At 33.4% G+C, this 18,882-nt stretch overlaps 1 protein-coding gene across 1 annotated transcript; it reads right to left on the bottom strand.

The window, feature by feature from the left end:
- Window positions 1-3,864: 3,864 nt before the first annotated feature.
- Window positions 3,865-14,428, bottom strand: LOC114259546 (protein FREE1). Its single transcript, XM_028199564.2, has 10 exons — window positions 13,332-14,428; window positions 9,246-9,332; window positions 9,033-9,164; window positions 8,764-8,895; window positions 8,259-8,324; window positions 8,026-8,136; window positions 6,999-7,091; window positions 4,827-4,860; window positions 4,314-4,384; window positions 3,865-4,198 (listed from the first exon to the last, which is right to left on the bottom strand). Exons 1-10 carry the CDS (start codon window positions 14,244-14,246, stop codon window positions 4,121-4,123), a joined length of 1,719 nt encoding a protein of 572 aa, XP_028055365.2. The 5' UTR covers window positions 14,247-14,428; the 3' UTR covers window positions 3,865-4,120.
- Window positions 14,429-18,882: the final 4,454 nt, after the last annotated feature.

Below are 18,882 nucleotides of genomic sequence, written 5' to 3'. Positions count from 1 at the left end.
GATACATCTCACATGAAAATGTTTAAAAAAATATATTTTAAAATTAATAATAATAAAATTTGTGTTTCTCCTTTGTCAAAAAAGTCTTGATAATAAATACTCAAACGAACATAAGTTCGACAAAAAGTTTCATGGTACAAATTTAATTTAATAGGAGGTTCGCCTGTCAAATTAGAGTTATATTAGGAATTTTAAATAAATTACAAATTTTTCTACCAAATCTCTCACGTAAGTGTGTGACTCACACATATGTTATATTAGGAATTTTAAATAAATTACAAATTTTTCTACCAAATCTCTCACGTAAGTGTGTGACTCACACATATGTGATTTATATGGATCCTACAACCATGTGAGAAGTTTGGTAAAAAATTTAATAATTTATTTGGAGTCCATAATATTTTTCGTCAAATTATACCAGCCATTGAGTCTAAGCCTCTGATCTAGCTAGAATTTAATTCTTTTTCATTTTGTTTTGTGTCGAGAAAAAAAAAAATTTAAAAAAAAAAGACAATGAAAGGCCTTCAATTGTGGGAAAGTCATCTACAAATATAAAAAATCTAACACATCCTTCTTGATCAAAATTTGAATAGGGTTAATATTTATTTTTTTAAGACAAATACGATAAAATAAAAAGATTATAATTAATCCATCGATTAAATTTTTTTCATAATTAATATACATGAAAAAATTTATAAAATAAATTATTAAAAATTATCAAAACGAGACTTACATGCCCTACAAACTTGAACATGACGTTCAAATTTAGATTTGATTTTTTTTTTTAATTTGTATACTACTAGTAGTCATTGTGTTTTTATTTTTTAAATTTTTAGAAAACATCACAATTTTAAAATAATTGGTATTTTTGAATGTCTTATACTGTAACATTCATTGTCTCTATTATTATTATTATTATTTTATTTTTTAAAGTCTGAAGGTCCACGGAGGGAGAGTACTCGCACTAGGTGATTTCCGGCGATGTTTTGGTGATATTTCGATGACATTCTAACGATCTATTTTACATTTTTAAAGTGTAGTTTTACATTTCTAAAGTACAAATCTACAGTTTTAGAGTGTAGATTTGAACTTCTTATCTCCGAAATAGGAATTGTGAGAGTTTTCTCTTCCGATTTTGACATAGATTTTTAGTTTTTCGACACTCACAATGGTTCCCTCCTCTCTCCAGCCTTCTTCCATACCATTGTGAGTGTATTTCCTTCTTCACCGGCGACAAGCGGAGTTGGGCAGCAGCGACGGGGACAGCGAACTTTCAAGCAAATCTTACTTTTCAGACCACATGTTTGAATAGATCAGTAGTTTTTCCTAGATCGTAACTATTTTTTTAGCGGATTTGTTTTTTTGTTGTTGAATTTTTGTTTTGTTGTTTGATTAGGATGGCCCTTTAGATCTTATTTACGTACTCTTGTTGTTTTATTAATATAATGTTTCCCATGTTTAAAAAAAACAAAAAAAAATTAACCTTTTTAAATAGTTTGCTAAATAAAATTTTCATATCAAAGTATGCAACTAACCAAATCAACAATGTTATAGACTCCTATAAAATACAATCCCCACTCACTTGTGATTGATCTAAGAAGGAAAGAAAAAAATAAAAATAAAAAACATATGATTGGCTCATATCACTTGTGATTGATCATTTTAGGGGTCACGAAGATTTTTAAACTTTGGAGTTTCAAGTATTTTTGCTAACCAGACGGTGTAATAAAAGGATGATTGACACGTGTACGGAGAATTGTACATCATTGAAACGAAGGGTGCATTTAAATTTTTTTTAAAAAGGGTACTTTTCGAGTTCTTACGTCATATTTTAAGTGAAATTTTTTGAGAGTTTTTAATTATTTTAATTAATTTTTTTGACTTTTTAATTATTTTAACTTAATTAAAAAATTAATATTTGAGATAATAATTATTTTTTTTATAATTGATGTAATGATTGTGAGAAAATAAAATAAAATAATTATAATTTAAATATGACATTTTATCTTATTAATGTTTTAATTTATTTTATTTTTATTGACTATTTTAACAAAAAAAAAATCAAAAAATCTACATCTCAAAACAGGGCCTAGATTATCTCCTATTCAATTTATTATTTTTTTTCTTTGTAGCTAAATCATATGTAACACTTCAATTGTTACTTCTTTTTTTCTTTTCTTTTTTTTTGGGTAATACATCAATGGAAAAGTTTGAAATCCTACAAAGTGTGAGATCACAAGTTTAAATCATTGATTGTTATTTCTAAATAAATTCTAAATTTGTAATACCACTGAGCCATCAAATTCTTCTTTAAAAATTTCAAACGTATCTTGCATTTGGTAACCAACACAACAATCACACCACACACGGACATAGCCAACCCTTTGGTTGTTTATTAGCTAGTCTACTCATTTCTATTCAGGGTTCGTTTGAGAAGGGAGTTCACTTTTTAATTTTTTAATTTTTTTTAATTATTTTAACCTAAGATTAAAAAATCTCATATGAAAAGAACTTTAAATTTTTTTAACTTTTTTATGAGAAAAAAATATAATGATTATAAATTGAATATGATATTTTATTTTATTTTATTTTATTATAACTATTTTAGCTAAAAAAAACCCAACCTTTAGCTCTCCAAACGAAGTTATTTAGATAGAAAACACAGGAAAGTTAAAGAAAAAAAAAGGAATTTTTTTTTTTTTTTTTTATAGATAAAAAGGCCTAAAAAATAATATAAACTAGTTTTTTTTTTTTTTTTTTTGTACAATTCAAAGTAAATTAGCTTATTAGTTAAGGTCTTGTTTTTCATCACTTAAAAAATCAAAAAAAGTCACTATTCTATTTAAATCACATCATCTTATTTAACTCACATCAGCTCTCTACCACATCACTTCAAACTCAATCCATACCCAACTTATATTTCATAAAAAGTCAAAAAATACACTTAATTAGATCATCTCAAACCATCCCAAGTTTACGATTTCTTGCAAATATACACAGAAAATTTTTTTTTCCCACAAGACTTCGCAAAATTTTCCATCTATTCATACATATTCAAATGCATGAAAGAACATAATTTTTCATTTCTTTTATTTCACCTTTTACCATTTTCATTTTCTATCATATGTCTCTTTCCAAATAAAGGAAGCCTAAAAAATTCAGAGACATCCCACACCACAGACAAGTGTCCACCTTCTTTCATTTTTTTTAAATAAATTTTTTCATAAATTATAATAAAAAATGTTTGGTAGCTTGAATTTGTATGACTCAAATAATTCGAATGTATCAAAACGACTTCGTTTTCCCTCCAAAACGACGTCATATTGAGACATTCAAACTATGAAAATTTGAAGTACTAAGCATTGTTAAATTATAATTTGATCACAAAATATTCACCTAAACGATATAACTAACCATTTATTATTACTGTGCCGCCATGTCACAAGAATCATTTCTCATCACGAAATCTAACGGATAGTTTTTACAACAATCCTCCAAAGAAAAAATATACATCATAATAGAGTTGTGTGTAATGTGATTAAACAAGCCATACGTGGCATAATAGTTGTCCATATAGTACGAGGATCATAACCATCACCACAATAATATCACCAACTACATAATAATTATTATTATTATGTTAATACGTCTTTACCAAGGTGGCTATTAGTTCAAAAGCCACGCATTTATTTCTTCAAAAAAATTTCTTCACAATAAATAAAAAGAAATGGACTGTCCTGTCCAACCACATTGGTTCAACCAATACACCACATCAAATATTGATAATATTCAATTTATTATATTTATCACCGACAAAACAAGGGTCTAAGTTTAAAAAAAGACTTGCGGTTCAAAGTGGGGGAATAGAGAGAAGATAGATTTATCCAAATTTATAACACAAACTTTCATATACATGCTAGTGAAGCAAAATCGGCTGACACCAAACCAACAAAAGTCGGTGACAATACATAAACCAAGAGAATAAAATGAAACAATAGATAATCCCAATATTAATCCATATTATTAGTTACAAAAAGCACAGATATTATTATATAAATTAAACATAAAGAATAGTAAGAGACATACTGTACAGTCCCTCCAGTGATCATAGCGTGCGATATCAGTGGGCGCTTACAAGGAATGGATGCTGGCAAACACCACACTCTATGGTCTCAGAACCAGTGCTGGGCACTTGAACCTGCAACAATTCCGTATTAATATAACAGATCAATTTTTGGACAACAAAATAAAATATGAATTAACAGAACAAATAACAGATCATTTTTCGGACAGTTGTGTACAAGGATTCAAACCTGTAAATGAACTGTGCAAGTAGGACACTCAACTTCTTTCATCCGCTTACTGGATCCATCCGACCTGGAGCCTGTCAAATCAAACCATTTAAATTAGTGACAGCTGAATATATTAAAACCGCTAAAATCACCTAATCAACTTAAACCCAAGTCAACTTAAACTAAACCACAATCGATTGGAACCTTTTTAAGACATTTAAAACATAACTATGAATTTGATTCCGGTCATATTAATGGGAGATATCCTAGTTTTGTGTTTGAATCATGGATTTGTGGAGGGATTTATAGAGACAAGAATCTGTGAAAAGAAGAATTTAGCTTATATTCCATTTGTTTTCCCCCAGCCTTTTTTCCCCTTCACAAATCCCTTCCCAGATCTAAGATTCAAACACAAACTTACTGGGGGAGCATCAGGCATTCAACGGGCCTATCTGACCATCCCAAAGGTTCACAGCTGCAACATGTGTATCTACATACACCATAAAGTCTTACTGTTTTAGCACTAGAAATTACCTGATGTTGCCTTGCGATTTCTTTCCATCTCATCCTGTGAAAAATGATTACCATCAGATACATATAGACCAAATCAATCAAAAACATAGATCGATTGCATCTTTGCAAAAACTTTTTATCTTTTTTTTTTTCTTTTTTTTTGATAAATTTTGCAAAAGCTGTATTTTACAAGTGAGATAGCATTTCTAAGAAAAAAAACTACAGACAAGAAACCAGAAATCGATGGAGACAAAGTAGGGCTACAAATGAGCCGAGCCGAGCTTTGCTAAGCTCGAGCTCAGCTCGTTTGCTTAACGAGCTCGTTTCTTAAGCTCGAGCTCGACTCGATAAGTAACTGGACTCGAGCTCGACTCGACTCGGCTCGATAAGATTTTTTTTAATATTATTTATATTATTTAATATATAAATAATGTATTTATACTATTATTATTTATATATTATTTAATATATAAATAATAAAATTATTAAATTAATTTAAATAAAGATAAACGAGCCAAACTTGACGAGCCGAGCTTATTCGAACTCGAGTTGACCTGAACCCTGCCCTTAACGAGCCAAGCCGAGCCTGTTTGTGAATTACTCAGTTCATTTGCAGTCCTGAGACAAACTAAATCTAAGGTCACCAGAAACCACTAAATAGGTACTATCTCAGTTAAAACTTAATCAAACTTAAATGCCACAAGTGCCTCAAGAAACTAAAAAGTTTGCATGCATTAGATCAATGGTTTAAAAACCGGACCAATAAGCGACCCAGAAAAAGGACCGGGTGGATGGGTCATTGGTTCAACCGTCAAGTCGAAGCGGTCAAACCGTAACGTCATAATTAATATTATATAATTAAAAATATAATTATAAATTATAAATAAATAAAAATATATGCAAAAACTGAAATAATAAAAAAAAAAGTGTTGCATAATATTTACTGATGTCATAATTGATGGGGAAAAAAAAGTCACTAGTTCTAAAAAAATTAAAAAAATTTAACATTCCCTCCAAACAAATTTGATTGAATGCTAGATTTAATTTTGAAAAAAAATGAAATTTTCAACTCTCCGTCCAATCAAATATGATTCAAACAATTTGATTAAATCCCAGAATGAATTTTTAGGTTCTCTTTGAACAATTTTTTCTTATAAATAGAAATAGACTTTCATTATTTCTTCAAGTTATGAGAGGAGACTCTTGAAGTATAAGTTTTTAGTCAAAATTTTGATATATATGTATACATATATAAATATATAAGGAAAGAAAAAAAAAACCAACCGGGTTGGTCGAGAATCGGGACCGGTTCGCCAAATTTACCGGTTGAACCACCGGTCTCGGCAAACAAGGCCGGTTTTTGGTCTAATCCAGTTTTTGTGGATCATCCGCACCAGAACACCGATTCTACCGGTTGAACCAACGTGTCCGGTCCGGTTCTTAAAACATTGCATTAGATTTGGTTTGTGATAATTAATGGCATGCCTATTTAAAAGGGATTATTTCTTTAAGGACAAATACACACAATGCACATGTTTTTCTAACTCCTACACATCACTCCGTCTTCCCCATTCACTCAACAGCCCATCAGCCCATTCCGTCAGCTCCTGATACAGCCACTCTCCCCAAAAACAGTTGACTGTTTCATGTAATATGGAGCAGACCAAGCAAAGTGAAGCAGGTCTTAGCTTAAAATAAACAACAGAGATAAAAAAAAAGATAACGACACAAGAAACAAAAAACAGTAAAGAGGTAAACTACTTGACTGAACTTAAACATAGAATCAATCAGCTACCAACAAGGTATGTGTTTTCATTTTTTGTTTTTATTTCTTTTCTTACAGAGAAGGCGGGGACTTAACTACAAGGCTTCTGAAAAACAACCAAAAGGCAGGAAATACAGGAATGAGTGGCTACTGGGATCAAAGCATCAGTTAACGAACAGAAATTTCAAATGATAGATAGAATATTTATCTCCTTATTGCAGCCAACTTACTAGATGCTGTAAGTTTGCTCTGTTAATTTAATTCAAACTAGTATGTCAAAATCTTTATAAAAAAAGAATCGCCTGACTTCATTGTACAAGAAGTTTAAGCTACCATAAAAATAAATAAATAAATATAACCATTGAGGACCACCAGAAACTAACTGGCCCAAGGAACACCGAAGACAAAATATTCAAATCCTTGATCACCTGAAGCTTCTTGGCAAGATCCTCATGACTCCGCAATCCAGCTGATTTGCTGGCTACTTCCTTAGCATTACTCAACCTTTGAGTAACTTCTGCCTGCAGAGAAACACAACATAGGTGGCGTTTGGCAACTTGGGTTTGAGATTTTTTTTTGATTTTTTCCACTAAAAGACAAACTTTTTGCAAAACCAAAAAAAACACATCCAAACAAAATATCACATCTAACCCCATAATCATTTCACTTTTTCTCTTACAAGCATCACATCCAACCACATAAAAACCCAACTACCTTCCCAAACACAAAAAAAAAATTTCTCCAATAAAATCCTACAACTAAAAAAACCTACATAAAAACTCACTTCCCAAACACCCACATAATAAGATCTAGTCTAAGAAATGGAGTGTTGCGCATATTTTAGTTGAGACACAAGTGTGTCACACAAGCAAACATGTTCATATTAATTTTTAGATGAAAAGCTACAAAGCAGCCTACTGTTAAGTTGATCATAAAAGTATTGACAAGGACAAAGAAAATGACTTTAAATGGACTGAGCCAAACCATTCACCCATACAATTAAAATGTGCGACTCATTGTTTGACATCAAATAATTTGAACCGAGTGTGTAAAAAATTTGTTCAAGTCAGTTTTTTGTGTGTGTGGGTACTGCACAAGGGAGTATAAATTAATGCTTTTTAGTAGGTATACATGAAATTTTAAGGTTTTTGGTACCACTTATTTACTTTTTCAAACTTAAAAGCTTAAAATAAGCTGAAAAGGCCAACTTTTTAGGTTAAATTTATATCGTTTTTTAAGTTAGCTTTTTTTAAAGCTAAAATTGGCTTTTTAAAGTAGAAATAAACAGGCTTGACATAACATAACCCATGATACAAAAAAGTAACCCATCAGTAGTGGATGTAAGACAATCCCAAAATAATAGTAATAATAATAGAATTTTTCTCCTTGTAAACTGGGAAATGAAGTAGGAATGATCATAGTGAAAAATTAAATGAACAAATAATTCGTACACACCAGGCATCGATCACAAACTCGAACAGGTTGAGCATTCTCATCAGCTGTAAGAGCAGTTCTACCCTGGGTACATTTGTCACAAAAAATATCTCCACAATTCCTGCAGTGATGCTGAAAACAACAAAAAAACTCGTTAGAATCATCCTAAAAAATGAAACAAGTGCCTCCCATCTCATGCAAAGACTAAATAATAAGCAAGATCTATAATCTATTATTCATGAAAAGAGACATGCCTTGCGCATGAAAGCATTGAAGTCCGTCCCACAAGCTGTACATTTGGAAACTGCTTCATCAGGAACCTAAGAAATGATGAAATGGCAATAAAAAACTCAGAACTTAAATCAAGACATTTCAGCAAGTCTGAACTTAAAAAGTCAACATTTTGGTATTAATTTATACTAGCTTTGGAAAATGCTTTTTTCGGTTTTCTTCTTTAGTGAACTTTTTACAAATTTTTGTTGAACTTCTTTACTTTCAAGTGCTTCAAGACTAGAAACCCCTAAAAAAATTTATAAAGAAAATACAAAATTGGCATAAATTTTTTCCTTTAAACATTGTACAATTCATAAAAAATAAGTAATGCTTCTACAAGTATGCATTCATAACCACAACATACAATTAAAAAATACAAGCTCATGTAATAGTTTTAATTTATGAGGCTTGAGGTAATGGAAAAAAACAAGACACTTGGCTATTTCTTCGGAGAAGTAAATGATTCTGAAAAATCTCAAAAATTACCCAGTGATCTTTCTCCTCATTTCCAGGCTTCATCAAGTTCATCCAATCAGCCAAACCTTTCTTCTTCTCAGCAGGCTGTTCAATCGGCTTCAAGGAATCAGAAGGGTTGCTACTTCCACCCATCTCCTTGAGCTATTTTTTGATCAAGCATTAAAAGAATTTAAATATCATAAGCACAAATCTTACAAGATTATTTTTTTTAAAAGGGGCAAAACCTATGTGTGCGCCCGCGTGCACGTGCGCAATGCACAAGTATTAAGATTCTCAACCTGTACAGTAGCAGCTGTTACTATGTCCAGAATAGTGTTGGTAGTATAACTGTTTGACTGCAGTCTGATACGCCTTGGCTCAATATCCACAGAACTTTTGGACCAAAATGCAAAGGTGGATGGATCAAACACCTAAATAATAAGAAAAAACACAATCAATTAACAATGGTAAAACAAAATCCATAATTTAAGAAAGAAAGGATACCAGCATACCTCGAATCTGGTTACCGCCTCAAGAGGATATATTCTCAATGTTCGGCTTGTATTGGGATCAAGCATACGAATCCCATCCAAACCAATCTGAAAAAGACATTAACAATAAATCAGCAGTTCAAAGATGGGAACAAATTGTTGACACGCCCACAGAGAAAAGGACAATAGAACGAAACAAGATTGGTGGTGATGATGACCAAACAAGACATAAAAAAAAAATTAAAAATTAAAAAATAATAATAATCAGTGTGTTTGGTTTCAATTTTCTGAAAATTGAGTTTTTTGTTTTTCGTGTTTTTTTATTTTTAGTGAATATTTTTAAAATTGTAAGTAATTTTTTTAGGGAGATATGGTCAAAACCCCTTCATAATAAAACTTAAATGCATCAAGGACAAGCACAAAAAATTTTCTTTGAAAAGTCCAACACATACCATTATTATCAAAATATTAAATTTTAAAATAATATAACTTTTGATGTAAATCTCGGTTTTTAATAAAATTAGTATTTTTAAAATTCTCTCATCAAGATCTATCAAATAAGATCTATGTTGATTATGAAATTCTTAAAAAATAAATAAATAAATAAATAAATATTACCGTCGAAATTGATGTAAACAGTAACAGTAACAGTAACATATTACTTTGTTTCATAGTAACATGTTACTCTGTTTGACAGTAACATGTTATTCTAGCAATATTGTCCAAGAAAAAAAAAGATATTTAACTTTGTCCTTACTCAATTATATATTTTTTTCTTATGAGATTTATGAAGCAAAATAAATTGGGTCGTCCTTTTCACCAAACAAGGGTCCAATGGAGGGATTTTGACTAAATTTCTCATTTTTTTACTTTTTTAGATGCACCTTACTTAGATATATCTAAAAAGTAAAATATTTGTGAAAAAATATTTTTAAAAACTAATAAATACACAAAAATACGAAAAATATACTGAATTTTTATTTTTTTATTTTTTTTTTTTTTTTTGTATTTTTGATATTTAGTGAATTTTTTAAAGATTTTTTCACAAAAATTATACTTTTTAAGTGTATTTATGTTAGGTGTGTCTAAAAATTAAAAAAATTATTTAAAATATTTTAAAAAATCAGTGAAAACAAAAAAATACAGAAAATAAAAAAGTAAATTTTTTTGAAAAGTTAATTCTGGAACCAAAGCCAAGCAGAGTGAATAATAAAGTCAATAAAGTGAAATATTTTGAACTGAACTATCAATGTATATGTCACCTATCAAACAAACTTCAATGCAAGAACAAGCATTTTTACCCACCCGAACCCCATCCAAAAAGATAAGTAAGTAACAAAGCAATTAAGCCTGGAAGAAAGTCCTATGATTTCAAAGGACAATTTCTGCTGAAGAGGACTAGAGTCACTCCCAGACATTGGTGAAACTCATAAGAATTCCATGTCAACCAAAAGTGAATGGGTGTTTGTTATTAGAAAACGTCCCAGTCCAAAACTAAGACTTCTAAAAAATGTAGCACTGCAGTCAGTGATGTTAACTTCAACTTTAAAATATAATTACACATGAGTTGCACACAGAAACTTATAGTATAAACAATAAAAAGAGAGAGACGTGTGTGAATTCTTCACTAAATAGAAAGAAGTAATGTACAGAGCAAGTAATGGATACATCAGGTGGGTGGGATTCAGTTGGGATTGATAGGAAAGAATTTATAATAGGGCTGCAAATGAACCGAGTTGTTCATGAACAAGCTCGGCTAGGCTCGACTCGTTTACTAAACAAGCCGAGCTCGAGCTCGAATATTAGGCTCGAATATCGAGTTCGCCCGAGCTCGGCTCGTCAAGCTCGGCTCGTTTATTTATATTTAAATTATATAATAAATATATTATTTATATATTAAATAATATATAAAATAATATAAATAATATTTTTTATTTAAATATTTTTATTTAAATAATATAAATAATATTAAAAAAAGTTATCGAGCCGAGCCGAGCCGAGCTGAGCTCGAGTTTCATTAATGTTAACGAGCCGAGCCGAGCTCGAGCCCAGTTTCTTATCGAGCCGAGCACGAGCTCAATAAACGAGCCGAGCTCGAACTCGAGCCCAGCAAAGCTCGACTCGGTTCGTTTGCAGCCCTAATTTATAAGCACACAAAAGGAGCAGTGTCAACAGTCTCTAAGCAAATAGAAACCATCCTAATCGCTTAAAATACTTCCAAAAGCAGGCAGCGGACACTCTCTGTTTGCACAACTGTGGGCCTAGTTATCACGCACAACACGATGTTACTGCAACATTCTTGCCCGGTAAAAAAGAAGAAAAAAATTGTTGAGCTGCCTATGTTTAGTGTACTGACAAGAAAAAAATTGTTGAGCTGCCTATGTTTAGTGTACTGACAAGAATTAGGTAACTAAGCTACAGATAATACACACACTGCTATTGAGATATACTAAGAAGCACAAATATAGACAAGAGTACGTACACAGAACATAGCAATTTTCAAAAAATTAGGTTATGGGCACGGCAATGATACAGCAAAAAAAAAATTATATATTTTTATTTTTTTGTACATGAATATAAAATTAGGACACATATATGACAGGCATTGATGAATATGTGGGTGTATTATTGTTTCTTTTCACTTTCCGCTTATTTGTTTCCATATATTTTACTGGACTTCAAATCAAATTAAACACACACACACACACACACACACAAAGGTGTCATGAGATGAGTCCAAACACTGGTCACGTGCGCCTATGAAGTGTCCCCCCAACATGTCCTACAAAGAATAGTAATTAAAACAATTGACATGCTATGTAACACGTGTGTCCATACAGTGTTGGTGATCTACATATGGCACCTAAGAAGCATGTACACGGACACGAGACTCGACACGAATATGACACGAACACGCCGACACGCCAATTTTTCAAAAATACAGGACACGACACGTGGAGGACACGCATGAAATATATAATTTTATATATTTATTATATATTATATATATGAATATATTATTCAAAAATAATAACAAAATGTAATATGACATTAATTCTTATAAATTTATATGATTTTTATTTTACTATTGTATTTGAAGTTGTTTTGTTGGAACTTATAATTAGTCTCACCTGTGTCTAATCAATAGGCACGTGTATTTAAGCGATAGACACATGTGTCCTCCAAGTGTCTGGATCTTTAAGAAAAATTAAAAAATAGGACACGTTTTGAAAACTGCCAGACACATGTCGGGAAAGTGTCCAAAGAGTATCAATGTCCGACACACACACGACACAAATACGTCACCTTCTTAGAAGTGTCCTTACTTCTTAGTGTGGCACCCATCTTGAAGTGTCTGTACTTCCTAGGAGATATACAAAGAAATTTAAAAGCTCCCAATTGAAAGAAAAGGAGCATATTATACACTCAAATCCATACCAAACCTCCATAAATAACAACTTTTCTACTACTGGAATAATAATTTTTCTACTATGGGTCCCCAAGTCAGTAAAATCCCCACAATCCTAGAAATAAGTAAGCCAAAAATCCAACTATATAAGCGCCTGTTTGGACAACCAGTGGAAATTGGAAGCTTTTCATTATAGTTTCCAGAAATTTATTGCTCAATAAAATGGGCACCATCAGCATAACTAGTGGAATGCAACTGCAGAAATGTGATGCAATGCCGCCCATCACTATAACTGACACTGTCATAATGATGTTGTTCTCACTCCAAAGTTTTTGAAAAACAAATGGAGCTATTCAATTAGAATTAGACAGGAACATGGACAAGAATAATCAAACCAAACACATCAAATTTTGTAACATAGTCAGCATAACAAAAATCCAGAACAAAAAACATAATCAAGCCAATGTCACCCAAAAACTTTCATGAAGTTAATTCGTTCTAATATTTGGTCAATTTTGTTTTGACAAGAGAACAGGCTGAATCACATTTAAACAAAGATTATGCAAAGTTATAAATGTTGCAATTTGCAAATACTTCAAATATAAAAATAAAATAAAAACTGGTTCTATACTTCCCTGAAATAACAGAACACAAAACAAGCAAAACAAATAAATGAACACAAAGGGTTTCCTTTAAACCTGGCAAAGAACATCCACTGTGCTCTGGCTTCCACTTTCTGGCAAGAGCTTAACCCTAAACTTCTGCACCCCACTTTTCACATCTTGCTGGGTATCAACCTTGGGGACTGCCCTCACAATCTTGGCCGAACTCCGATGATCTTTCGCAGGGGGGACACTAATTGGCCTTCCAAAATCATCGAAAGCTGACCAAGTCGAAGACTTGGGTGCGGTGCCCCGAGCACCATACGGTTCCACCTTACCCCCTTGATAAGCATACACACCATCACCATATCCATCGTCACGGTACGAACCCGAATCAACGTCCGATCGTTTCCCATATAAATCCGGACCCAAATCGGACCGACTCCGACCATAACCACCTACAAACCCACCTGAAGGATCATCAAAATAGCCCCCACTTGGATCAAATTTCACATTACTCTCATACGAATTCTCATATACCGATGGAACTGAAGAGCCTTGGTAATTGTATGGGGACAAGTACGCATTGGGATTAGGGTTTGGAGGGAACGAAGATGGAGAAGCCGTGTGATGCTGATCGTAGGGTTGTTGCTGGGGGGGTCGTTGGTACGGGGTATGCTGATCGTATGATGGGAAAGAAGACGAAGGTTGAAACGGGGAGGGAGTGAAGGACTGCAAATTGGGGTTAGGGTTAGGGTTAGGGTTTGGAATTGGGTTGTGTGAAGGAGCAATGGGAGGGAGAAGATCGGGATTTGGGGGATAAGGTGAATGGGTGAATGGGTAATCGGAGGGAGAATAGGTGGTGGAGAAGGGAGGTGCAGAGGCGTAGGTCGATGGCAAAGGGTTTGGGTGGTGACGATCGATTGGGGGATTAGGGTTTGGGTTTGGGTTTGGGTTTGGGTTTGGAGGGTATTGGTAGTAGGAAACAGAGCTATGGTCACCTTGTTGCATTGTTTTGCAGAGAGAGTTTGGGAAAGGCAGTGGGTGGATTGGGGACGATGACGAGATTTGAAGGAAGAGAAAGCTTGTTTTCTTTTCTTTCTTTTTCTTTGAACTCGTTTTCTCGGGAAACGATGAGAAAAATAAGAGAGGGGAAGTCGCCCAACGATTTAAGCCCAACAAATTATGATCTGTTTGGTAGGATTTATTTTTAATTTATGTTATTTTAATATATTTGATTTAGTTTAATAATATAATTTATAATTTTTTATAAGTTAAAAATCAACTTATTCTTTAAGTGGAGGATGAGAAGCTTAGGGTTGGTTTGGCATAAACTAAGGCCAAGTTTGGGAAGACTAAATAAGTGCACTTTTTGTCTTTTTGGACTAAAAAATTGAGATTGAAAATATGGATGTTTGGGTTAACTTTTTGACTTTTTATGGAAAAATGTGTAATAAAAAATTGTAAAAATTGGTTTGTAGAGGAAAATTTGAATTGGGAGTTGTGCAGCCGTAATTGTTGACTTTTGGTGAATAGTGTTAACTTTTTAACTTTTTGAGTAACTTTTTGACTTTTTGGCTTATTTGGGACTTCCCAAACTTACTATCTTATTTAAGTCATATCATTTTATTTAAATCACATCACCTCTCTAACACATCACATCAAACCTAACCCATATAAGCTAATAAGTCAAAAAGTATACTTTTTTAGAACATCTCAAACCAACCCTTAATTTATAAGTCAAAAATCAGCTTATGTTCACAGTTGTAAGGTATAAACTGGTAAACTATAAACTATAATCACTTTCTCACAGTTCTACCAAACGGGGATCAGACGAAAATATCCATACATATCATCTAATTTACACGCGCGCAACCTTCACCCACGATCATCTCACACCAGTCTGATCAGTATACTGTCACATCTCCGCCACTCGCTTTTGCATTCTCAGTCTTCCATCTCTCCACCGTCTGACTCCACTACTTCTGAAACCCTACCCTAACCACAAAACAAACCCGTTCATCCTCTCCAATCGTCGACTCTCACCAACACAACGCGAAGTCGTTCATCTCCTCTAATCGGCGACTCTCAACAACACGAAGAACTATCACAACTCTAAAGAAATTTCATAGTTCTTCACTTCCGATTCACAGAAATTTTTTTTTTTTTTTTGGGAGGGGAAAAGTAACATCTCTCTTCACCTATTATTTTTCATTTAAATTTTTACATTATTCTTTAATATTTTGTATATATCATACCGTTTCAATAACACTTTCATAAAAAAAAAAAAAAAAAACTTGTGAAACACATTTTACATACTTCAAAATGTATAAAACCCAATTTTATATATAATCCCTTGTTTTAAAACATTATAGTCCCCTGTTTTTAAACATTTTAATCCCCTTGTTTTTACACATAAATCCTTATTTTTACACATTCAACTCCTTGTCCTTATTCTTGTTGTTGTTGCTTCTTCTTGTTGTTAAATATTGGTTTTTCTTCTTCATATTGTTGCTACATTTCGTTGAATACTTAATCTTCTTGTTGTTATTGTTATTGTTTACAAAATACAATAGGTTGTTCTTATTGTTGCTAGTGTTTATAAAACTGAAACAACAAACAGTTTCATCACTCTACAAGTAACATATCTAAATTTATTCAAACTGCAAATAAAATTGTAAAATTACACAGTTTAATCACTATTCAAAAAAAATAGGTAACTTATTATAAAGTACAAATCAAACTGCCAAATTATACAATTTTGTAACTATTAACAATAAATAGATATAACTTCATATTAAACTGCATATAAAACTGCAAAATTATACAGTTTTGTCACTATATTACTCATGCCCTGCTGTTGTTTTCGTTTTTTTCAGAAATAGTTGTTGGAAGATATTAGAAGAAACAAACTAATATACCCAAAAATCCAATCAGGGATTTAAGTATCTCTCCTTTTGACAATCCTTCACATGTATCCACCGAAATGCCACCATCTCTCCCTTCACAAAAAATCCAACCACTACAACCAAAAAAACCCACAAAACAATCACATTACCTACAAGAAAAAGCCCAAGAACTACACCACAGACCACACCCACACAACAAACACCAACCACACCTCCAACCACAACAAAAACAAATAAAAGAAAGCCAACAAAAAAACAAGAAGCTCCTCCAACAAAAAAAAAAAAAAGAGAAAACTCCAAGAAAGCCAATCAACTCCCGAAACAAAAACCAAGGCGTCAAAAGGGAAAAAATGAGCAGTCCCTGCAAAGAGAGTCCAACAGTTTAATTACCATTCCAACATCGGAACGGTAATCAAACTGTTGAAGGAGGTCAAATTCACAACAGCCTAACAGACAGAACTGCAAAAAAATCCCTTTTTGGCCCATTATAAATTCTCTCTCTTCAACACAACTGAAGGTCTCTTGATGCAAATGCTACAATTCCATTGTAGCAAAAATGACAACACTCTACAACAACAACAAAAAGAGCATTTATACTTGGCAAAAAGGAAATGAAACTCAAAAATAGTGATATGAGGCTCATTTTTGGTATCAACTGTGAAGACGACAGCATCATCACCAAATCTTATGCAAGACCAAAGGATTTTGAGCTCGCATTTTACAAACGAAGATACAAATCAATAAAAAGATTGGATGCCAGGTCATTGACTAAAATGTTTCAACAAACAAAAAATGGAAAATTAACTAATGATCGTCAAGATGTTGCAAGGGTCATCACCCTTTACTTGTGGCTGAAACTTCTCATGCCTACAACAGGCCATACACTTAGTTGGAGTTTCCTCAACTATGTTGACAATCTCAACAACATCAAGAAATACAATTGGGTTAAGGCAATAAAAGACACACTGATGAATTCAATGACAAATACAAACAACAACCCAAGGCATGTCACTAGATGCGTCATGTTACTCTTGGTAAATGCACTACTCAACTACTTCACACAAAATATCAAACATCTAACTATTTCAAACTATCTAACATATTTCAATTTTTTTTTTATAGTACTGGTACTGTGAGCACAATAAACTCCTTCGACCATCCAACAAAGAAGGCTTCCCAAGGTTTATGAAGTGCAACCTTGACAAAATGTACTCCAAGTGGAAACACATCAGCCTTGCTGACTTTGAAAAGGTATTCAAACCCTTATATACTCTCATAGCACAAATCTATTCAACACTCATTTCACAGTCATTATAGTAACAATCATTTTATGAAACTATAAAAGTTTGCAGTTTCAAGCAACATATTTTCAACACTTAACTTACATTACTTACAGTACAAATTGCACTGCCTCAGGCAGGTTTTACTTTTTCAAGACTGTGTATTTTTGCAAAGACATGATGGAAATGAAACAGCTATTTTGTTAAAAAATGTGTTACATTTGTACTTTCTACGCATCGCATCGCGTGGCATCACATAACAATGTGAATGAAATTAAACTTCGTTTGAAAATTAAGCACTTGCATCGTAATAATCAGGTAGTAAACCAACTAACAACTCGATAAGAAAAACAAAGAAACTCGATAAGCTAACCAAGTGCGAGTACAACTCGATAAGCAAATATACAACAACTCGATAAGCCAATAGGCGTGACTCCGCAAAATCAATCACTAAAGACACTGGAAGTGGAACCAGTCACAAGTTTTCAGCATTTTCAGCAGATGGACAACTCTGAGGATAAGAGGGAAGGCCACCGGCCATTATAACTAGCCGATCAGCCAAACATGGTGGTCGGTCGGCACTATTTATGGCCAGTCGGTCAAAAATGGCAAGAACCACCAGAATGTTGACATCTGTCCTCCACCCACCTTATCCTCTACAAAAGGCCTCAGCTTCGTAGTTTTTCTCAATTCAACACTGATTTGCTCCAAATGGAAGAGTTTCTTGCCCAGAATCTCATGGCTTGGATTGCCAACTTGGATGGCTCAGAAAAGCTGAATTTCCGGGGCTTCGACATAAATACACTATTTACTCTGAGTCGTACCCCGCTGCACTTTCCGTTCCTTCATGCCGTGGCAAGGTTTTGGAACCCAGTAACACATGCCTTTAGCTTTGGTGGGCAAGAGGTATGTCCTACCTTCGAGGATTTCCAAGCCTTGATGGAATCTGAGCGCAACGAAGAAGTCTTGCCTCAGCTGCGTTTTGGCCACGCCCAAGCCTTAGGGCGAATGTGTGGGCTCACGATGCACAATGCTCGCTCTTTGATTTGTGACGGAATGCTGGATGTTCCGAGTTTGATTTGCCGGTTTTCTGATGTCGGTGACCGCGGCAACCATCATTGGCAGGGCTTTCGATGACACACCCTCTGTTTGTGCATGCTATCTTACTTTTTGCTTGCCTCAAGCTCCGGAGGGTCTAGTGTCCGGTTGATCGTGGTTGCCCAAGGCTTAAAAGAGGGCAATAGCTGTATTGCCATGACTCTAGTTGAGACGTTGATAGGCTTGGATGCCTTTTATCGCCGAAAGACGACCAGATTTGCGGGGAGTCCGCTACTGCTGCAGGTAATGTTTCCTACCCAATCTCACATATGTATTTGCTCACATCACTCGGCCCTCAGGCTCAGTTTTTCTCACAAAACCCTTTTTCTCACTTTTCTCTCAACGTACATCTCTCTATTT

The sequence above is a fragment of the Camellia sinensis genome, chromosome 3 (assembly GCF_055761805.1).
Source record: "Camellia sinensis isolate YWXY chromosome 3, ASM5576180v1, whole genome shotgun sequence".
NCBI lineage: Eukaryota > Viridiplantae > Streptophyta > Magnoliopsida > Ericales > Theaceae > Camellia > Camellia sinensis.
The sequence above is the reverse complement of the archived record's forward strand: the minus strand, read 5'-3'. Positions and strand labels throughout refer to the sequence as shown.